Here is a 22,676-nt window from a genome sequence, read left to right on the forward strand (position 1 = left end):
AACAACCAGCCTGGAGGGCTGGGATGGGGGAAGGACCCTGCTGAGGGAGCGGGGAAGTACTTGTGGGAAGAAGGCTCTTGGAGGAAAACAGAAAAGTAGTGTCAGGGCAAGGGAGTTCCCTCCACACAGGGAGGTTGTTTTTGATCAGGGCTTGTCTAGACTGGAGTCACCCACACTGCACAAGCACATCAACACCACACAGCCAGCCCGGGGCTTCCTGCTGTTCCCAGCAGGACAGAGGAGATGCACTCACTGAGCGTGGCCAAGAGCTGACCCCAGGACTGGCCATCCCACCCCCAAAGAGACTGGGGAGACCCTCAGGTTTCCAGGGTGCTGCCTCCCGGTGTCCCTCATTTCTTCCCAGCAGTTAGAAGGGTCTTGTGCCCCCAGGCTGCCCAGCCTGACCCTGTCACCGGTCCCCACCACAGCCCGTGGGCAGCAGAGAGACGCGGGTCAGCTGTTCCAAGGCTCTCAGCTCCCTGCCTTCCCTCTGCCCCAGCTGCCGGAGCAGCCGAGGGAGCTGCAGGCACAAAGCGTCACTTTTTCCAAGAGCCTCTCCCTGCCTTCCCTCCTCCCTCGCAGAGCAGGGCTGTGATGCTGGGGAGTGCAGGAGGCTCCTGGATCAGGGCAAAGGCAGTACCAGGATGGACCTGGCTGGGACGGGTCTTGGAGCCCCATGCCGGTCACGTCTCTTCTTCAGCTCAAAGGGCTGCCCAGCCAAAGCACAACCCCTGTGAATGCGACACCTCACAGGAATCACAGGCAAGGAGCACCTGGCTCGAGGATGCTGCTGCTCCCAGCAGCCCTGGGCATGCCCAGCTTTCCCAGTGCAACTGGGAGAATGGCTTAGCAGCCCTGACAGCACCTGCCTACAGCTGATGAGGGGCTTCAGACACCTTTCCCCAGGAAAAGGAAACCCCAAACACTTAAGCCCATCCATTCCAAGGCCAGGAGCATCCATGAAATAAGAGAACAGGCCTGACACAGACATTCTTTAAGGATGATCTAATTTAAAAACAACATCATAATTAAAATGCATGTATTTTAAAAAGAGACCCACAGCACTCCAGTGCTGGAAGCAGCTGCATGTCAGTGATGGGACTGCTCTGTACCGATTCCCCCCACCTTCCCAGGACATTTGGACAGCTCCACATCCCCATTTATTTTCCTTTACCACAGTAAATGTCTCCCTACCCCCCCACACACACCCTAAAGCATCAGCTGAAGCTGCAGGAGGGACAAACACTGGAGCATCCCCTTGCCCAAGCCAGGCGTGAAGCAGGCGGGGGGCAAACAGCTCTGGCTCCCAGCACTGCGGAATTGGGCACTGCCAGAGAAAAGCCTGCCCAGGCACCCTTTGCTCACAGCAGCTGCTGGCAGGCAGGACTGCTCTTAAAGGTAATCAATGGAGCAGAGAAGAGCTCTGGATTGCTTTAATCCTTTCCAAAAAAGTATAGCTAGCCCAGCAGCTGTCCCCCTCCCTCTGTGCCTGTGAGGATTTGTACTTGTAAGGCTGGATAATTTGACAGGGACAACACACACTCGGCCCAGGCAATCTCAGACTTCCCAAGGAGTTTGCTCTTCGCTCAGTGTGCTTTGCCAGCCCAATAAATCCACCCCCATGAGCCACCCTCCCCTCCCTCCCTTCCTCCACACAGAGGGCTGGGACAGCAGCCTTGGGGTGTGACACAGATGCACGGGGGTGAGGACATCCCCTTCCCACAGGCAGGGTGCTGGCATCACCAGGTACTGGCAAGCACGGCAGCACCACAGGCACGGGGAGCCAGGTGCTGTGGCACTGTGGGAGTGGGAACAGGCAGGGCTGTCCCACTTGTGACAGCCAGAGGCACCAGAGCCGTGGAGCCAACAGTTAATACAGAGCCAGCGTCCCTGTCCCCGGAGCCAGGAGCACGGCAAGGGGCAGGCCTGCAATCCGGGTTCACGGGGCACCCCGGTAGCTGTAGTGATTGTGGTCGGGGTCGCTCAGGGTGAGGGGCAGGCTGGGCTTGCGCTCCAGGTCCTTCTCCTCACACTGCCGCGGGGGACGGTGCTTGAAGAAGTCAGAGACGTAGTGGACCTGGAAAAGAGCAACGGGAAAGAGGATTTGGGGACCCTTCTGTCAAGGCCAAGCAGGAGCCCAGCCGAGCACCAGGCTGCACAGGGGACACTCACAATGAGGACAGCAATGAGAGCCCCCTGCAGCAGCCCCACCAGCACGTCACTCCAGTGGTGCTTGTAGTCGGACACCCTGGTGTAGCCCACGTAGATGGCGAAGGCGATGAGGAAGAATTGGATGGTGGGACGCAGCAACCGGGCCCACTTCCCCACCAGCCGGGCCTGCACGTAGAGCTGGGCAGCAAAGAAGGGAGAAATCACTCAGGGCAGGGGTCACCAGCCAGCCCAGTGACAGGGTGCTTGGGGCATGGGACCTGCGTGGGCTTCCTGTGGCACGGCACTTACCGCCAGGAACATCATGCAGTACATCCCAAAGGAAGAGTGTCCCGAGTAGAAGGACAGTCTGTGTGGCAAAAGGGATGGGTCAAGCCATGAGCGAGCTCCCAGCTGGTCCCCACAAGACCCCTAACCACACCACAGGCTCTGCCCTGCAACAGGAGAGCCTCAATACCCATCTGGGGCTATCACTGTGAGCCCAGCACTGCTGGGCAGGTGGGAGAGGCACATCCTGTGGCACCATGGCTCACCTGGACTCGGTGATGTTCCTGCTCTCTCCCTGGCAGACATTCTCCAGCTGCACATAGATGGAGCAGTTCACCTTGGACCAGTCAGGATTGCAGACAGCCAGGAAGTTTGGCCGGAGACGGCCGATCATATATTTGGCCAGGTCAGTCAGGGACTGGCTGATGGCCCCTCCAAAGAGAAAGGTCCCAACCACCTTGTAGAGGGCAGCCAGGTAATTGTTGAACTCTGACTTGGAGTAGAGGCGTTCGGTGTAGACCAGGTATGCCTCCCCCGATGAGATCTGCAGAGACCAGGGGGGAAAAGCTGAGGGTCAGGGGCTGCTGAGCAGCTCTCCAGGGGTGCAGGATGCTCTGGCTCTGTGGTAGAGGAGCCCCTGGCATCCACCTGCCACAGGAGCTCATGGGGCCTCTCCCCCTCCCTGCAGGGAACCAGCCCCGTGGGGCATGGGTCTCGCTACTCTGGTGAGAGCTCCTGACCCCAAGCAGAGCGGGGCTCAAGCTGAGGGTGTTGTTGCCCTTCCAGGGCTCTGGAGGTGGCTGTGCTGGGCCCCAGCTTCTAGATACAACATGTCAGCATGACTCTGCCCTGAAGGAAAGGAGGTGGCAGTTCCTTACAATGATAACAGTGCAGCTGATGGTGACCCCAGCCATGAGGCCATGGGTGATGGTGTCTGCCTTGTAGGGGTAGCGGATGGAGTCATCGTTGCAGTAGAAGCCTCGCTTGTATGGGGAGTTCACCAGAGTCAGGATGATGAAGGGCAGAGATGCTGCAAGGCAGAGAGAGGTGAGGACTGGGGACAGCAGCCAGCAGGCTCCACACCTGTACACAGCATCACACCGTGTCCCCATCTCCTGTCCCTAAGTCTCTGCTCCCCGATGCCAGGGAGGGATCCCCTCCAGCGATGAAGTCCTGAGCCACCTGTACCCAGGGCAGGAGGACTTGAACCCACCAGTGCACTGCCCTGACAGCGATAGGGCCCTATCAGAGCTCACAGATGCCTGCAGCACCCAGATACCACATGAGACAGCCACAAACGGGCACCCACAGAGCCTCTATGGCTGCCCCAGGCACAACAGTGGCAGGGCCCAATCTTGTGCCCTCTCCTCACACTGCCCAGTCTTTCGGCCTAGGAAGACAGAGCTCATAAACTTAATGAGCACAGGCATCTTGCAAACCTGTTGTAGGGCAGGGAAGGGCCCCCAGATGGTGCCAGCAGAGCCCTCACAGCAGGTCCAGGAGAGCCAGTGCTGGGAGATGCTGCGAGCTCCCCCGGGGCAGAACCGGCCCCGAGATCCAGAGGGGTTTGGGGGTCTCTGCGCCGCACAGCAGCCGTGCCAGCCCGCCGCTGGCGTGGGGCCCCCTGCCCCTGCTCCATCCCTGCTCAGGAACAGCCACGAACGAGTCCCAGGACGCTCCTCAGGGAAGCGGCCCCCCCTCCCCGGAGGCCACCTTAGCTTGGGCTCCTCTCCCAGTTCCGCCTTTCCCGGCGGTTTCCGCCTCCCCTTGTTCCTCCGTCTCCCGGGAGCCCGCACCTTTGTCCCCGCCCGTCCCCGCCTCTCCGCCCCGGGGGTCCCGCCGCCTCCTGCGCTCACCGAGCGAGCGGGAGGGAGTGCGGCGATGAAGCACCGGGGGCTGCCCCGCCACCCCCGCCGCGCTGCCGGGGGCAGAGAACCGGCCCCAGTCCCTCCGCCTCCTCCCCGCACACCTCAGACGTCCATTTTCAGCTCAAATTAGACACCAATTTTCTTTCTGGATAATTTCATCCTCCAAAAAAAGCTCCCCTAAAAATATAAAGCACCGGCCCACAGGAGGGAAACGCGGTCCGAGCTGCACCGGGACCCGGCCCCCCCGCCCCGCAGCCAGGGAAGCTCCAGCCGCGATCCCGATCGGGGCCTTTATTTTTAGTCCGTCTTAATTCGTTACTTCCTTGCGGCAGTTTTAGAAACATTTACCCGCACCGGGGGGGCGGGGGGGGGGGCGAGGGGGTCCTAGAAGGGGCGCCCCGAACCCACTCGCTCGGAGCTGCGGAGCCCCCGGCCCCGCTCTGTTCGCCCGCGGAGCGCCGGGCTCGGCGGCGGGCAGGCGGCCAGGGCGGCGGCGGAGGAAGCGTCCCGGTGCCGCCCGAGCCGAGGGACCCTCCCGCAGCGTCCCGGCCCGGGACGGACCGGGCCCCCGCCCCTCCACGGGACCGTTCCCGGAACAGAGAACGGCCCCGGGAACCCGGACACCCGACGGAGCCTCGTAGGGCTGGGGCAGGAGCCTGTGCCCGCCCGCCCCCACCGCCGGTGGCTCTCGGCGGAGGCCCGGAGCCCCGGGACAGCGGCCGGGCAGGTGCCTCCCGCCCTGCCCCCGGCCCGGCGGCACCGGCCACGGGCCAGAGCGGGCAGACGCGCGGCGGGATCGCGGGCCCACGGTACCTCCCGCGGACCTGGCCCCAGCCCAGGGCGCGGCCCCACCGAGGGCACCGGAGGGACGCGGAGACGCTCCGGAGCCGCCCGCGGCGGGGGCGCCGGTACCGAGCCCTCACCGACCGCCAGGCAGAGCACGTCGAGCGCCACGAAGACCTTCCTGCGCTCCATCCCGCAGCCGGTGCGGCCCCGCGGCCCGGCCCCGCGGCTCACATGGCCCGGAACGGCGCGGGCCCGGCCGGGAGGTAAAGTCCGGGCGGGCGGGGCGGGGCGGAGCGGCAGCCGGTGCCCCCGCCCAGGGCCGGGCCGGAGCGGGGCGGGGCGGGGGTGGCAGGGTCGGGGCAGGTGTGGGGCGCGGCGGGGCACGAACCTCTCTGGACCCAGACCCCACTCGCCCCCCGCCGCTTCCTCGGGCCCCGCTCCGGCGTCCTCGGCTCCGGCCCTCCCGAGCCTCCCGATGCCCACCCCGCCTGGCCGCTCTCCCCGCCTCGGCTCGGCTCCCTCCAGTCGCTGCGCCAAGGGGAAGGGGGAGAAGAAAGGGAGCGAGGCCACTTTGGGAGCCGCCTGAGTCCCACTCGCCTCGGGACTACGTCCCGAGGGAAAAAAAAAAAAAAAAGGGAAAAAAGGAAAATTCAGTCTCTGAAACGTGCTTGCTGCTCTGCTGGGGGCTTGTGGAGAGCAGTGGTGGGGCTGTCTCTGTGGTGAGATGCGTTTCTGAGGGGAAGGAGGGACGCCCAGGATCCTGTGGATGCAGCAGACACCAGTGTGGACACACAGGATGAGACAGGAGCTGATTTACCCGCTGAGACACTGGGCTGTGTTTCCTGAGCCTCAGACGTCCTGAGAGCAGAACAGGCTCCCGGTGCTTCCTGCTGGGTTTGCGGACATGCTGAAACCCAGAATGGGGACAGGAGCAAAGGTTGGAGCACAGGTCCCACAGCAATTCCCTGGTGGGAGCAGGGACAGTCGCATCCCGGCTGTTTGCGCCATGCCGGATGTCTGGGGAAGGAAACAAAAAAAAGAGAAACCACACATGGCTGATAACTGCGGGTGGCTGAAGTGCAGCGCGAGTGGCCTGTGGAGAATGTCAAGGCTGTTTGTGGGAAGCCAAGAGAGCTGGAAACGCTCTCGGGCTGCCCTGGAGTTTCAGGAGAGGGACAGAACCACGGGCCAGCTTTCCCCTGCCCTGATGCGCCCCAGCGCAGCTTCCTTCTGCCCTCCAGTGCCATGGCGGCCCTGGCACACCGCTGGAGCAGGATTTGCCCCACGCATGCTGCCTGCAGAGACCCCAACCAAACAGATGAGACGCTCGAGGCAGGAGAGCTGGGAGGATGCCCAGACTGTGTCCCGGAGGGGATGTGAAGATTATCACGATCTCTCTCACCGCTGATAAATCCCCCCTCCTCATCACAGCCCCCAGCAGTCCTGGGTGTGGGCCACCGTGGGGACACAGATGTGGCAGCGTGGGGCTCCGCTGGAGCGCGCAGGGGGAAGCGCCTCACGGCAGCAGCGAGGCCGCCGCAGGACTTTGCCCCCGCGGGCCCGAGGCTGCCGGGCGGTGCCGTCCGGCCCGGCCCAGCCCGGAGGTGTCGCGGGCGGAACGCGGCGAGCCCGGGGTGGGTCCGGCGGCTCCGGGCGCGGGTCCGGGGGGCGCGGGCGGGCCCCGGGCGCGGCGCTGTGTCGCCCTCTGCCGTCCGAGCGCCGCAGCTGCAGCCGGGGGGCGGCGGAGCCCGACCCGGACCCTCCCCCGGAGCCCGGGGGGGCTGCGGAGTCCGTCCTGGACCCTTCCCCTGCAGAGCCCGGGGGATTCGGTTCTGCTGCTCTCACCGCCTCGGAAACAGCGCTAGGGTCACACAGGGCCGAAACCATCGTTTCGTGTCAAAGGATGCGACGAGGGAGGGAGCGCCGTCCCACCCGAAGGCTTCAAGCAGACCCGCGCTTCCCGCTGCTCCTCGGCGCCTCGAAGGAAGTGGGGAACTCGCTTGCGTCCCTCCTTCCCTGGGCTGTGCCCACCCTCGTACCCACCTCTGCGGGGCAGAGCTGGGGGGCTGCACAGCTGGAGCCCCCAAGGCCCCGGGCAGGCAGCCAGAGCTGGGCACAAGCAGGAGACGAGAATTTAAGGAGTTTGTGATGGATCAGAGAAGCTTTGTGGTGGGGAAACACAAGGTAGTTGCAGCAGGAACATTCCTCTTGCCCCCAGGAGCTTCTTCTGGTTGAAGTTTGGATGCACCCCTGCCTTCCACCGCCCCAGACCTGCCACAGGCTACCAGAGTTTTAGAGGACTTGGGACACCTGTAAGAGGAACAAACGGCTGCCTCCACCTGCAGCACGGGAAGAGAGAACTCTGGGCCTCCTCCTAGGCTGGGATGGCCACCCTGGCACAGGGAATCCCACCCCGTTTGGAGGAGAGCACTCGTGGAGAGCAGGAGAGGATTAACAGCAGAGGCAGGAACCCCTATTCTTGCTTCTGCCATCATTACACACTGGACTGTTGTATCTTGGCCTCCAAAAAGAAGACAGACTTGTGGCTCACTTTCAAATTAGGTTTTTAATTAAATAAATAACGGTGAGGGGTCTTCAAGGCAGTGTCACTTCACAGTGTAGGGCTGGGGGGCAAGGGAGAAAAGAGTCCAGCATCGGGAGCGGCTCAAAGTGAATGTGCTTTGTAAGAAGGAAAAAGAAAACCCCAACAAAAAAAACAAAGAACCAAACCTCCTCCCCCAGTGACTCCCCCTCCCTGTCCCAGCCTTTTTCACCCCTCTCCCTCAAAGTTATGTTGAAAAAGCGCCGCACTCATGTTGAAAGACCCCATGCAAATCTGTAAACAACACTGAAGGACATAAAGAGATTTCTGCCTCAGCTAGCTCCCCTCTCCTTTCACTAGGGCTTGAAATAAACCAAAAGAAAAAATGGTTTCAGGAAAACTAAGAATGTTCTCAGCCGATGGAGGAGATGCCAAGGCCTGGCCCTCCCTGGGAGGGCTGCCTGTGCTCTCACCCTGCCTCCTCTTCTCCCTTCAGCCAAGGAGCTTCCTGGGAATCACAGCCTGGGCAGTTCCACTATGGAGTGGGCACTCGTGTTTGCTTTCTGTTCCCAGCAGCTGGGAGCAGCTGCAGGGGGAGGCCTCTGCCCACCACATCTGGCTGACAAAGCCACACCAGGTGAAGGCAGCTGCACGTGCCTGGGGCTCAGCATCTCCCAGCAGAGTGCTGGGGACTGAAGCAAACCCCTGTTAAAGCACACAAACCAGCTCTGGGGCTTAGGGGATGTGACAAGGTCTAATCCTGACATCCCATGGGGCTGTTTGATGCTGTCTCCGTGCTCCTGCTGCAGGGCTGAGCACAACTTCCCAGGGCCAGGTAAAAGGAGGATGCAGGCTCTTTGGTTTGGGTACCTGCCAGATCCACTGGCAGCAGAGCCAAGTGCACAACGACAGCTCCAAGGCCCCTACCAAAGCAAGCAAAAACCCTCAACCCAAGCCCCTTCCCAGCTGCAGAATACAGCTGTAGGAAAGGACTGTCTGCACCAGAGCCTTGCTCAGCAGGGGAGTGGAGAGCATTACCTGCATGGAAAAGGGGGAATGAGAACACGTTGAGCCAGTGGCCAATCCCAGACCTGGAACACACCTGGGAAGTGAAGCAGCTTTGGACTCCAGCACACCCAAGGACAGGCCCCCGTGGCTCTGCACAGCACCTGGCACCTCCCTGGACAGGGCAGAAAAGACACACCTCCCTCTCAAAACAGCCTGTTTTGTGACACAGGGAGGGGCAGGGATGCCCAGGGATGGTGTGAAGCAGGAATGCCCAGGGATACTGTGCTCCCCTGCCTGGGACTGTGCTATCCCAGGCATCCTAGGAGCTAAGCAACCTCCTCCCTCTGCTGACAAATTGTTGGAACAAACTGGGAAGTTAAGACATGTTTTCACCTGCATTTTATCCACTCGCATAGCGGCTCGGTGAAGATCAGGTCATTCTCTGCCAGCAGCATTAGCAGCAGCACCACAGCTCTGGGCCAGCATCACTCTGTGGGTCTAGAAATTCCTGTTACTCCCCACAGAAGTTCTCCCTGGCCCAGCACTGCATGGGAAGGTGAGAAGGACTCGAGTGCACATGATGCTGCTGCACCACGCAGCATCCCTTTCCAAGACCTGACACTTCTGCCCAAGGGCTGGGCCAGGCCATGTCCCACCTGCAGCTGCTGGAGAGTCGGGAACACGTGGCTGCTGGAGGTGGCAGCAGCTGTGTGCCCGCCTGTCATGACCCATGGCTGCTGGGAGAAGGACGGGGTGAGCGGCTCTGACTGCAACACGCTGCCCGTGGGAGAAGGGCCAAGACTCGTCAGCCTCCCTTGGCATCGCCGTGCCCGTCTCTGCAAGGAAACTGCCCTGCAGCCCTCCCAAGCTCTCGGACCCCCAAACTGCACCCTCACCATGATGGCGACACATCCCTCTTCTCAAAGCACCTCTGCCCTCAGACTGTCCCGCTGGGGCCAAGGGACACGTCCCCTGTCCCGAGGCAGGGACTCTCTGAGCAGACCGGCATCACCTGGGGTGACACATGGTCAGCGTAGGAGGGGCGTGATGGACCTCCCCACTCAGGAAAGCCAGCCACCACTTTGCACGATTGTGTCAGGATACACTGGAGCAGAAAGGTGTTTGGTTTCACTGTAGCCTTGGATCAAGGAGGATGGAAAGACGGATTCCGACCAACAGCTCCAAACTGTCCCTACAGGACAGCGGAAGTTCCAGAATTTCACTCAGTCAGGTCAAAGTCCTTGCTGGGTCTGTGACAAATTTGTGACTGGAGACTCTCACTGTGACAGAGGCTCTGACCGAGCCACAGGTGCTGGGCAAGCCTGATGAGCAGTCAGGAAAGTATTTACATCTCCGATGCCAATGAGACCGAAATCTGTGACCGATAAGGACACTTGCGCAGGGGCCACCACTGCCTCAGGGTCTCTGTCCGAATCCACAGGGCCAGCAATTAAAGGCAACCCCTCGTTAATGTCTGCAGGGAGAGTGAAGTCCATGGTTATTGTCTCACCAGAGTTCTGCAACGTCTCCTGCTTCTCTGCCAGTCCTGGTCCCGCGGGCGGCAAAGCAAAGAGCTCCGGCTCAGAGGGGGTGACAGTGTGGCGTGGGCAGGGCGCAGGGACAGCGCCCGAGGACGTCTCCTCCGTGGGGTCAAAGGAGCAGTTTGTCTCCGAGGGAGTGCTGCACTCGTAGCCCTGCCCCGACTCGCTGATGCTGCCCAGGCTGCAGGCCGTGCTCTCCACGCTCAGGGGCTCTGCTCAGGTGGGCACAGCCAGGGGGGAAGAGAGAGGGGGACACAGCAAGGGACAGAAAGCCACAGTGAGTCCACAACGCCCAAACACCCAGGTCAGTCCCACCTAGTCCCAACAGCGTTTGTTTGATGGCACAAGTGTTTCTTTATTACAGCAACCAAGATCCCCGCCAGCGCGTACCGAGGAAAGGCAAGATGCCGACAGCAGATGGGAGGCCATCAGTGTTTCTATGGAAATTAAAGGAAACCTCCCAGACACACTGTAAGATAAGCCAAACCCTAAATCCTATCCCCTCGTGCCAACAACTCCTGGGAGCTGCCCGCACAAAGCCTTCATCTGCAGTAGGACAGTGAAGGAATGGACCCATGCTGGGCTCCCTGCGAATCTTCTCACAGCCAGCTCTGTGTGAAAGCAGCTTGCACCTGATTTCTGGGGCGTCTGGAGGAGCTGCCTGTGTCAGTGCTTTGGAAGCAGCTCACTCAGGTGCCCAGTGCATAATCCTTTTGTTTTGGGAATGACCTAGGCCACCCCTCCAAACCCAACACAGGAACAACCATTTTATAGTCACCTCTGATCAATGCAGAGACAGACAAGACTCTTCTGCTCACACCAAAACCCCACAGCAGACAGACAAAAAGGAATTACCTGTGCTCTCAATTGCTATCTGATCTTGACCAAAGTGAGCATCCAGGCAGCCAGCTGCAGAGGGAATTGGTGGGGAGCTCCGAGAACGATTCGTGTTTTCCACTTCAACCCCATCCAGGTCATTGTCGGTGAAATCCCTGTGGAGAGAGATAAAGAGCCTTGCCACTACCTGCTAAGCAGAGAGATGCAGGCAGGAGAAAAGGTGACTGGGATTAAAACCCATCAACAAATAAAGCAATGGGACTGTAGAGACATCACCAGAATGAATGTCCACCCCTCCTTGCTCTGCAGAGCCTGGTTCAGACTCTGCCATGAGGAGGTGACCTCAGGTAGTACAGTGTGGCTGAGACCAGCCCATGATAAACCCAAATGGGCTCTCCAGCTTCCTAAAGAGCTCTGCCCCCAGTTCTATGAGCCCCAGCCCATTCCAAAGGGAAATAAATACATGGTCAAATGCCCAGGGAACACCCAGCTTCATGGAATGACTGCGGTGGGTCCTTAGTGTGCCAGCAAAGAGCAAGTGACAGAAAACATTTTCCCACCCTGGGAAGATTTAAGATTTCAGGTATTTTCCTGTCTTGCATCAGAATTAAAAAAAAAAAAAAAAATCTAAGCCTTCATCCGATGCTTTTAATTGATTCAGTTTCAATATTTCATTCTGACCTATTAAGAGATTTCCGTTTCAACCTTTTTGAAAGGGTGTATTTTGAAAAGTACCTTCTGTAATTAGCATACATTTCAAAGGGAAGAATTTCCCTCATAAGGAAATTAATTCAGGTTCCAAACCACCAAAAATAAGTGCATTTTTGAATTTAAAAAGCTCCCTTCCCAAAACCTCATCAAACTGAGTTCTTTCACCAAAATCAGCTCTGAATCCCTGTCCCCAGTCTTTTGTGGATGCGTTTGTCTGAAACAAAAACTATTTTCAACACACAGGAAAGGACAAGAAAGCCCACATCCAAGCAAACAGTTCTTTTATCTTCCCTCCCCACGCCAACTTTGTGTTTGTGCTCTGAGAACACCCCGTGCATCCCTCCATCCTCCCACTCGAGAAACCTTCTGGAGAAGAAAGCGCAGTCTGTTAAGCGGAGGTGCTTTGCAGCAGGAATCTTCACTGGGAGGTTAATATTACTAATTTTAGTGTGAGAATATTCCACGCACGTGGCTCCAGGGTGGAGGACGTACTTCTTCCTTCCTAGACGAGTCTGCTGAGTGAAGTAGTCATAGCGCTCTGATTTTTTCCACATGTAGTAATACTCCACGCACTCGCCCACCGACCGGGTGCGGACCTGAGGAGAAACACCCCAGTCAGGACAGCCACCCCCATCCAGGTGCATCTCCTGGAGCAAGGAGCTATTTTCCCATTTAACCAGCACAGAAAATTAAAGTGCATTACAGTGATTTACATGGCTATGGACACATTGCTGCAGAACAGAAGCACGTACTGAGGTTTCCGAGGTGGCCAGAGAAAGAACTCCCCACAGCACACAGCTGTTGTCACAGACCCATGTGGGTCACACACACTCGTGCAGGACTTTCCTGCGCTTCCAGCAGCAGCACACTTAGCAGAGAGAGCAAACCTGCATCCATTGTCACTGGCCAGCGTCAACATGCCTACAATTAACCAGTGGTAGAACTGGACTCTCTGGTTCTGCCAACTCCCAGCACAGCAGCATGTCCCGGGGCCCAGCTCTCCCTACAACAGCACCTGCCATTCTAGAGGACCCCAGGGGACTTTACGAAACATCCACATGCTCAACTCACTCATTCACAGAAGTACTGCAAGGGCTGAGAGTTTGGAAAGAACTTTTGAGACTCCAGAAAGGGCTAATCAGTAATTAACTGACATCACTCATGCAGGTCAGTGGTGTTTGTGACTTCTCCCACCTGGAAAATAAGGCAGAGCAGGGCAGTGAACAGCCCATCACCTGCTGGCATGAGTCAACACAAAGCCTGGGACTGGAACTCGGCCATCCTGAACTCCCTGTGTCAGCCGAGGCCCAAAGCACACCTCTGGTGCCCAGTCACTGCCTCCTTCCCCTGCTCCTGACCTGGGGGGAGCAGCCTTACCTTGTTTGCTTGGATAAGGTGAAAGTTTTTCCCATGGACTCTAAAGCCATGTTCAAAATTTCTACATTCTTCCTCGCTCCAGGCACAAAGCTCATCTGCAGCAGAAAGAAAGAGGAGTTGGAGGAGATGTGCAGAATCTTGAAAGAGTTCCACGTGCCCTGATGAACCGAAATAAGGGGAGTCCTCACCTCTGATAACCTTCACGTTGAACCGTAACCTCCGCAGTGCCTCTTCTGCATTGAAGTTGCATTTCACCAGCTCATACAAAGCCTGGGAAACAGAAAGCAATCACTCACAGCATGTACCTGAGCAACACACCACAAACCAGCCTGCTCATGACTCACGTTTGTCTTGTAAAACTTCTATTTCCCAGGAGCCACCTTGCTGCTAACCCCAGCTTGACCACCAGCAGAGATTATCCCCCTTTTTAAGGGACTGGATTACAAACCCTGGGACTGGACAAATGTAGTTCCACCAGATTCTAACCTGGCTAGCTTGGAGGAATCACAGCTGCTCTGAAATGGTTAATCTGCTGACTTTTCCAGTCTTCCCAACAGAGAGGGTGACCGCACCCTCACTTATCCATGAGGATCACTGGAGTTTGACCTCATTCTGACCTCTGCAGGGAACGTGGCACTGTTGGGCCAGCACCACGTGGGTCTGTGTGGGCTGCAGGAGTCCCTAAGCTCACCTGCTCATTGTCCTTGACCACCTCTCCCTCTGGCAGGCTGCTGCCGGACAGCTCGTCCCACTGCCGCTTCACAGCGCGGTACAGGAACTCTTCCACCTCCCTCTCAGGGAGGATGTTCGGGTCCCAAAGCAGCTGATCTTCATTCTCATAGGCTAACAGAAAAAGCACTGAAATAAGATAATCAAACAGAGAATTCTGCTGCTTTTTGAGAAGTGGTCTGCATGGACATGCATGGGGAAGACAGAGGAAGGAGGAAATCTTTGCTTGGTACTCCAACCCGGCACTAGAGATGACAACCATCTCTCAAGGCACTGCATTTTCCCTCCTGATTTTGGAGGCAGATAAGCTCTTTATATCTCTTTTAGGGCCCTTGGCACAGGCTCAGCTTGTTTCCATTGTTTCAGAAAGGTTGGCTGACAAAGTTTTTGTCATCACATTCTCAAAAATTACCGCTTTGATTAATTAATCCTGGCAACTAAAGACCCTTTTAGCTTTCTTGTCCAGAAGCTCAACAAGCTGGCACTCATACTGCACTCATTATTGGACACAATCTGCAAATCAAGGCACCTCTGTCTACTCTGCAGACATCCCAAAATCAAAACCAGATAATCTCCAGGAAGCACTGAATGCCACTAACTCACTACTTAAGGAAGATGTCAGAGAGAATAAATCAGAGCATCCCCAGATGGGTATTCCTTCTCTTTGGCTACAGCTGAGACCCCCTCCTGCAAACCTGTCACACCAACCCAGTTCTCCCTGAGCTTCACCAGTTCCGTACCTGTGTTCCCAGCCCGATTAAATCAGGCTCATCTAAGTCAGTACATCTGGATGTCACTGAAAGCTGCCAAGCCTTCTGGATACACAGAGCAGGACTGGTGATCCAGAGCCCATCAAATCCCCCTGCCAGCAGCCCTACACCCAAACTAGGCACAAAGAAGAGGCTGCCTTACCTTTTTGCCTGTGCCTGTTTAAGCGGAGGATGGGAACAGTGGCCTGGTACTGAGGTCCAACCATGATCTCCTGAAATCCCACGACAAAGAGGTGAGAAGATTGAAATGGGAAATGCTCCACGCAGGCTGTACTTCATGATTTAGGGACTACACCACTACAAGGCTGATTTATTTACTGGTAGCTCCCTCTGTCACTACTATTTCTAGTGAACCCTGACTATTTGAAGAAGATTTACTATGAACCAGATGATACTGTGGGGACCCTCAGCATTTACATAGTTTTACTGTAAAAGATCTATGGAAAAAAGCTAAGGCTGGAGATAAAGCAATGCAGAGGTTTCTCCTGCAGCCTTCACAGTCAGGATGAATTTGGAAGCCTACTCCTGTTTAGAAAGATGGTTTCCCCTCAGTAAATCCTGCTGCATTTCACCTTTATAGGGTTGAAGATTTAATTTACCAAGGCACAACAGACTTCCCATACCTGAAGCAGAAGATAATTTCGAGATTGTATTAAAAACCCCTCTTGCAACCCACATCTGCCACTGCCACCCACAAAATACAAGGCATCAAGCCAGCTGGGGAGATATCATAGTGCTTTGGTGTCATGCTTTCAACTCAGGAGTCCCCTTCCCAATGCACTCAGGTCATTTACCTTCTTACACTCGTTGGATGGAATGGAATCCACCTCTGAATCCTCTGCCATGGAGGAAGCACATGGAGATGAACATGGCTCTTTGTCTTCATCAGCAAGGAAGTTGTTTGCTTTGTGGGAAAGGAAAAGATCTGTAGTTACGAATTTTTTTTTTATTATTCCTTTATGCTCCCTCTTCTTCCCTTCATTTTCTGTCCTAAAGTCCCTTTCGGCATGGTCTACAAGGGACAACTTACCTGTATTTTAATTTTCTCACTTGAAATAACAGAATTTGCACACTTGCCACATGGATGGCCAACCTGGGGAGCTCAGCCTCCTTAATTTTACAAGACAGCAGAAGCAATAACATCACTTCATGCAGAGTCCCTGTCACGTGCTTCAGCTTCCCACATATTTCAGTATTTAGGAACTGCCACAATACACCTCTCCACTACTACTACTGAATTTATTCACTTGTAGCAATGTCAGATGAGGTACTGATCTTTCAGACTTGCCATTACAGCAGGCAGCAAAACAATTCCCACTTTCTCAGTATTCTGAGCTACAGCTCAAGACAATTCTTCCATCATCCCACTGCTCATCAACGCTCTGTCCTGTCCTACCCAAAGCCCGGTAATGCCTCTGCCACGCAGACAGTCCCCAGGAGGAAAAGTGGAAAATCTGATGTCAGGAGACTGACAAAATTAAGAAAGCCATTCTCACCCTCCCCTGCACATCATATGTAAAAGTGAACAGCAACTACTTAGGAACTAGTGACACATACAGCCAGGCTGGTTTGGGAATAAGTCCGATGCATCGTGGGACGTGACGGATGGAGTCAGATCGTCAGCTGAAGATTGTGTCTCCTCCTCTTCTTCCCCTGAAAGCAAATCCTTCGCTATTTGTTCCTTTTAACAACAACAAGAAAGTGAAAAATATTTTTAAATTAAAAAAAAATATATGAGGGGGAGTGAGGCCTAGAGTAAAAGCATTTCTGGTCAACAGCGGCCGCATCCACAGATCTCTTCACCCTCCCACAGCTTGTCCAAAGACAGATTCTCTCTCTCACACTCCCACCACACCCAGACTATTTTCCCTAGAAGCACTTTAACAAGTGTCATGAGTGGCTTCCTATGGAAGACAGAGAGTATGAGCAAGCAGCCCTTTCTGTAGAGCTCCACTCACAGCAAGTAACTCAAAGATCCTGAAAGAGGAAAACCCCAACCCCCCAAAACCCCCCACTTTCTAAAGAATTTTGCTAGAACAGGAGGAGCCACAGCTTCAGCTGGGAAGATACAAACTTTCCCTGGCTCTTCACACACCCTCATCGATGTGCAAATACTTGTAACCAAAGTTCCATGCAGAGTTTTTACATTTTGAAACAGGTATCCTTTCTCCCTTCTCCTCTAAACACTTTACACTCATGTTTCTGCACCTGGTGTTCCTCACTGGGACACCAGAACTAGGCAGGTACCTTCCCTTGGCATCGATCAAACCCCTCTGAAACGGGGGTAACCTCGACAGCCTATGCAGACACCCAGGCAGAGAGCTGCTCTCACCTTATCCAGAGTCATATCAGGGAGGTTGGGAGTGATGTCATTGCTCTCACTGTCCTGCTCCGAGATGGGATCAGATGCCTCATAGCCATACAGTGCGAGCAGCTCCTCAAATGGCATTTCACTGCTCTGAGCAAGAGGAGGACAAAGCTGCATCAGGAAGAGAACAACCACAAGAGCACCACACCAGCTGCATGAACATGGACAGGCAGAGGCAGTCAGGGCAGCTCTGCTCTTCTGGGGGCTCTGAGCAGCCTCAGGTGACACTGTTGGGACCCACTGTATCCTGTCCCTCTCAAAGGTATGGAAAAGCCAGGAACTTTCAGCCCAAAGCAATATAGTCTAGGGCATTTTTAAAATACATTTATCTTTTGTTCTAGATTTCAAACTGGTGAAAGATGCCAGAAAGCACTACTGTATTTAAGTAGAGGAAGGGGAGGAACAAATCCCTGTATCAGTGTAGTGCCTGGCCTGAAGTGACACTCTCTGTCACCAAGAGCAGTTTGTGTTCCACTAAGGTCTCTGTGAGACCACCCACAGCAGCACCACGTTGGCTCATCTTTGTGAAACACTGGCCATCACCCCCAAAAGCTGGTGATTCTTCAACAAGGAGAGCCAAGATCACCTGCCAGAGGGGCTACTTGGCAGAGGAAGGCTCCAAAATCCACTGGTCATCTGTTCTCAAAACCATTCCTTCCAACCCAAATGCAAACTTGACTCATCGTTGGGTGACCTGAACCCTGCTCAAGTCAGGGCTTCACACAGCACACAAGCAAATCCAGCAGGTAATTTCACTTCCCCTCCCCTGCTGCCTTTACCTGAGAGGCACTGAAACTCTTCTCCAGCTCTTCTAAAGATTTCTGCTTCTCCTGAGTATCATCTTCCTCCCTTTCTTCCCTCACACCGTAGTTCTGGGAAAGGATCTCTGCCAGGTTCAGTCGATGATCAGCTGAGCCCATTGACACAACTGCAGGGATCAGAAGAAGTTGGATACTAGCACCACCACGGATCAAATCCTGAGATGCAACAAAGCCAGGGATGATCCCTTCTTGTGTGTGTGCAGACATGATAAGCCAGAGGAAGAGATTAGGCAGAACAGAGAGGGACAGGGAACACAACTGGCAGCAGTCACTTCATCAGCACAAAGCCCAGTTCTATCCACATTTAAGTCCCATAACTGACTGGAAGCTGAATCTGAAGGTTGTCTGAGTATTTGTGTGTCTCTCCTCACTGGATCCGCTGGTGTCACAACTGTGTGAACACACTGCAGCCTTTCCTTCACCTGGGGGCATTTTTAGGGTAATCACCCCTTACTCAAGGATGTGCAAATGGACACCTGTAGGAGCTTTGGCATCTTTAAGCCTTTCCTCCTCTGTCAAACAGCATGGGAATCAACCAACAGGCTCAGGAGATGTTGCAAGGAGAAGGGAAGTGATCACAGTAACTTTGTGTCCTCTGGGAACTAGACCAAGAAACAGAGGGATCTGAGCCTTGAGGTACCTGCTGCGCTTTGAAGGGCGGGCTCTCCAGGACATAGGCCACGGGCTGGGTATGCGACCACCCTCGGGCTCTGCCGGCCAACAGAGGCCTTCAGGAAAAGAGAAGAACATGGCTGAGACAGCTCTCCTTAAAAACAGGACATCCCTCCACCCACTTCACCCCACCACCAAATGCAACTCATTTAAGTTCAAAGCAAAAGTTACCCAAATGCCCACAGGGCAGTGTCAGGAACCGAGCTGTTCAAAAGAGCTCATCGGGTGTATTGAGCTGTTTTTCCTGGCCTCCTCGCCTTCCCCTCAGTCCATGTGTTTCCATTCCATCTATTTTACCTCCAGCACTCTACTCACTACTTCTCCCCCCAACAGTTTAAGACCTCAGACCTTTGTGGTTTACATCTTCACTTGAAAGAAGGACCTGGACCTTCAGCTGTTATTCTAAACACACACATCGTGTCCGAGCACAGCATTTTTAGGGGCTGACCCTTCAAGGAGCAGCCAGCCACAACACCCTGGCTTCTCCCTGATGCCTCACTGCACTCAGGAGCTCAGGGGCACGAGCAGAGGAACAGCTGAGCAGGCAGAGAAGGAGTCTGGGAGGACCACAAATGGCACAGGCAAGGTGGGAGAGGCTGAGCCAGGCAGAGCCCGAGAACAGGCACGTGCAGGGTGGCATTTGGTGCTCGGTCACAAGTTCAGGCAGCAGCATGGGCTGAAGAAAACAACCCAGACAGAACATCTGCTGCTCCTCGGGCTGCTGTGCATGGAAATGCTGTTAATCAAGTTTAGCCTAGGCAGGGAGCAAACAGGTAAACAACCAAAGCTTTTGGGTGACTGAGAGCACCTGACTGCAAAAGAAAATCCCAGTGTCAGTCCCCCAGTCCCCAGTGACATCTCTGTAGGATCCTCAGCCAGCAACAATCTCAGCTGTGCACCATCACTCCTCACTTATTCAGTGGGAGTTGGGACATTTACAGTGTTTCCAGTATGAGCCTCTTACAACTTATTTAAGAAAACACAGTATAGCTTCACATCAAAATCTATCCTCTAACAACAAAGCAAAGTATTCACCAAAAAAAAGCCACCACAGAGTGTGGGTTCTGAGTTAGTGCCTTCAACTATCAACACACAGACTGGAAATTCCAGAACAATGAAGAAGATGCCTCCAGTCCACCATCCCCCAAGATAACCCCCACTGAGACCACTCTGGCTCCAGACAGAGCCCTACAACTGTGCACACAAAAAGAGAAGGGAGAAGTTACAGGATGATGAAAGGAGAAGGGGACAGAGTCCATTTTGAGGATGGTCATACCGGGAAATGGCTCTGTAAGTCGGGAAAGCGTCAATGCACCTCTGTTGGGTTTTGCTGGAATGTGACCAAGTACAAAACCCTCTTGGATAAATCCTTCCAAGCAAACAACCGTGGTTTCATAGAAAGGGTGTGGTCTACCCATACTCCCTCCGGGTCCTGGACAATCTGCAGAACTCACTTGGCTCAGACAATGATGCGTAGATCAATGGCTCCTCCTTGCCTGGGGATCAATAAGGCCTCTGAAAACAAAAGCTGAAGCTGTTGACATGGATGGGCTGGCTTGAAAAGGCGTCAAGAATACTTCAGGAGCCATGAGATCTCCTATTAATAACCAGGTGCCAAAAGTAAGAGGATTGGCCACTACAACAGGGTGACAATTCCATAACTAATCAGGAGTTTAATTCTCCGAAGCAGTAACGGAGCACCAGAGCAAGTGGGAATGCTGGAGTCACCATGGAATAACCAGCACTCTGTGCTGGGGCTGAGGAAACAAGAAACAGGTGATAGACAAAGCAAATGGCCCACTCCCTGCCCAAATTTAAACACGGGTGTAACAGAGCAATCCTTCAGATTATTTACAAATCCAGAAGACCACAGAAATGAGAGTCAAAGGAACAGGAGAGAAAGGCAAGTCTGGCTTGGAAACGTAACAGATGACAGAATATTCCTGACTGCACTATTTGCCAGAGCCACAGGATGTGGAGCTACTTGGTCTGAAGGTGAGGTAGGTGCAGCCTGACACTTCAAATCCAAACACCACACAGGAGGCAGAAATGCAAGAGCATGGCACACACCAGAAACACAGAGAACAGCTGTGGGCCAGGGTGTCACTGCTCTTCCTGCTGCTGAGGGATTCCATCACCATCAAAGGTAGCAGTGGGGAACTCCAGTGCACTCTCACAGTGCACTGTGATGCTGGAAACTGGCTCCTATGCCCATGAGGCATTTTATCTTGGGGGGCAAAAAGGGAGATTAAATTCCTTTAATCTCACTTTACCATCCTCAGCGCCGCTTTCCTCCTGCTAGTTTCTGCTGCTCAGGCTTAAGAGTAACTTTCCTCTCAGAAGTTACACAGAGGTTGGTCAACTACTCACTCTCATGTTTGTATTTCTGGATGACTCCTGCACTCCCTCCTTAGGTGTGGACTCAAGGATTTGAGCAAATGGAATGAAGCTCAGCCATCATTTAGGAAACAAGAGCAAAGGCAGAGTCTGAGCTTTCTGCTCTGACAAAGGTGTTTCTCACTGTGAGGCCAGTTGTGTCTCCCCTGAGAAAACCCTCCAGACTGAAACCACTCTTGCAAAAAAGTGAGGGGAAAAGAAGAGAAATTTCCCTTTCCAGTGTTACTCTTCATTAACTAATGTAGATTCCTGAGCCAGTCTAACACATATTTCAGATTCAGCGAGAAGCATTCCTGCTTCCTCTGCCTTGTCCACACTCCTTGGCCATGGGGCCATTTTCCACAAACTCCAGCTGTAGCCAGAGGGAAGCAGCACAGATGGAAACAGATTTGTCCTGCAAGTTATGCCTCTGAAAGATCGAAGAACGAACAGATGACACAACACACAGACCACCTTCTGCACTGCTCAGGAAGATCAGGGCCCCATCACACCCGTGCAGTGTCACAGCAGAGATGCTCCACAGCCAAACCTCACCCAAGAGACAATGACAGTTCCTGGATGTCCCCTGGACAGACCTCTCTGAGCCACAGCAGTGCAGAGAGCCAAGGCAGCACTCTGGCCCAACAATGTGCCCAAACAACACTTTGGCACAAATGAATACAGCTTTGGTGCTCCACCAAAGGCTGAACCGTGGTGGATGGGCCAACAGGCCAGGCAGTACCTTCCTCATGCAGAACACTGAAATACCCTGGAAGTGAAGCCCTGCCCTTGGACAGATGCTGTCACAGCCAACAGGGATCCAAGATCTTGCCACAGAGTACCCCAAAGTCTTCCTAGCGCCCTTGTTCCACGTTGTGGTCACCATGAGGATCATGCCATAGAAATGAAGCGTGCATGTGTCACAACAACCATTACAATAGGTCAAGGATATTTGAGGGACATGGCAAGACTTGATGGGCAAAGGCATCACCAGCTCAGTGTGACGGAGCGACAGCAGAAATGTTTCAGCACAAGACACCAAGGCAAACACGACTTGGCAATTGGAGAGGCAGTGAGGAGTCCCCACCCAGCCCCCTTTGCCTTCTGGCCCCTAGGCAAGGTGGTGAGAACCATCCAGGCCACCCTAACCAACCGTTCCCGCCACCTTCCCCAGCCCCCTGCCATTCCCAGGATCCTGACCTCCGTGCTCCCCCGCTGCTCAGGCCGTCTCTCACCTGAGAGCCTCTGCGAGCCCCTTCCAACAGTTCCACACCCCTGACCCCGGCTCCAGCGACCCCACACCGCTGTCGGGCTCTGCTGGGCCATAGCCCCGGGGCTCCCAGTCCGCTCCACCCCGCGCCTTTGCACCCGCCCTCTGCACCCCGCGGGCCCGCAGCCCCCGGCCCGAAGCCCCTTCTCGCGCCTCTCCGGGCCCCTCTGCCGCTGGTCAGGCCGCGGGGTCCCCTCGCCGGCGCCGCCCGCCCCGGCTCTCCCGCCGGCTCCCGCCCCTTCCCCTGCCCGGCCCCGCCGGCGGCCCCTGCCCGGCCCCGGCACCCCCCGGCCCGCCCCCGCCCCTCGGCCCGTTGCCGCCCAGGGCCTCGGCGTCCCTCGGCCCGAGGGCCCCCGCCCCGGCGGCCCGCGCCGCCCCATCACCCGGCTGCCGCAGGACGCCGGCCCCGGGCGGCCCGGGGCAGCCGCGGCTCGGGGGTCCCGGTGTCCCCGCCCGGCCGGGAGCGGCTCCAGGCCCGGCGCGACCCCGGCGGCGGCTCCGCGCTCACCTCCGCCATGGCCGAGCGCGAGCGGCAGGGGGCGCGGGCCCCGGATGCGGCAGCGG

At 55.6% G+C, this 22,676-nt stretch overlaps 2 protein-coding genes across 9 annotated transcripts; both read right to left on the reverse strand.

Annotated features, from left to right (window-relative positions):
• Nucleotides 1-990: 990 nt before the first annotated feature.
• PLPP2 (phospholipid phosphatase 2) lies at nucleotides 991-5,366 on the reverse strand. Of its 2 annotated transcripts, none has more exons than XM_068997165.1 (6): nucleotides 5,228-5,366; nucleotides 3,315-3,466; nucleotides 2,703-2,980; nucleotides 2,461-2,518; nucleotides 2,173-2,349; nucleotides 991-2,077 (listed from the first exon to the last, which is right to left on the reverse strand). In XM_068997165.1, the coding sequence occupies exons 1-6, from the start codon at nucleotides 5,277-5,279 to the stop codon at nucleotides 1,940-1,942; spliced, it is 855 nt and encodes a 284-aa protein (XP_068853266.1). In that variant the 5' UTR covers nucleotides 5,280-5,366; the 3' UTR covers nucleotides 991-1,939. The 2 variants fall into 2 exon arrangements, with proteins under 2 accessions (XP_068853266.1, XP_068853268.1); XM_068997167.1 differs by lacking the exon at nucleotides 5,228-5,366 and adding an exon at nucleotides 3,876-4,200.
• Nucleotides 5,367-7,479: 2,113 nt separating this feature from the next.
• Nucleotides 7,480-22,649, reverse strand: MIER2 (MIER family member 2). Of its 7 annotated transcripts, none has more exons than XM_068997083.1 (13): nucleotides 22,621-22,649; nucleotides 18,435-18,522; nucleotides 17,753-17,901; nucleotides 16,938-17,063; nucleotides 16,163-16,286; nucleotides 15,400-15,509; nucleotides 14,748-14,817; nucleotides 13,798-13,949; nucleotides 13,295-13,376; nucleotides 13,107-13,201; nucleotides 12,198-12,325; nucleotides 11,037-11,173; nucleotides 7,481-10,393 (listed from the first exon to the last, which is right to left on the reverse strand). In XM_068997083.1, the coding sequence occupies exons 1-13, from the start codon at nucleotides 22,627-22,629 to the stop codon at nucleotides 9,918-9,920; spliced, it is 1,746 nt and encodes a 581-aa protein (XP_068853184.1). In that variant the 5' UTR covers nucleotides 22,630-22,649; the 3' UTR covers nucleotides 7,481-9,917. The 7 variants fall into 7 exon arrangements, with proteins under 7 accessions (XP_068853182.1, XP_068853184.1, XP_068853185.1 ...); XM_068997084.1 differs by having other exon boundaries at nucleotides 12,222-12,325; nucleotides 13,798-13,964; XM_068997082.1 differs by having other exon boundaries at nucleotides 13,798-13,964.
• Nucleotides 22,650-22,676: the final 27 nt, after the last annotated feature.

The sequence above is a fragment of the Aphelocoma coerulescens genome, chromosome 28, assembly GCF_041296385.1.
Source record: "Aphelocoma coerulescens isolate FSJ_1873_10779 chromosome 28, UR_Acoe_1.0, whole genome shotgun sequence".
Lineage (NCBI taxonomy): Eukaryota > Metazoa > Chordata > Aves > Passeriformes > Corvidae > Aphelocoma > Aphelocoma coerulescens.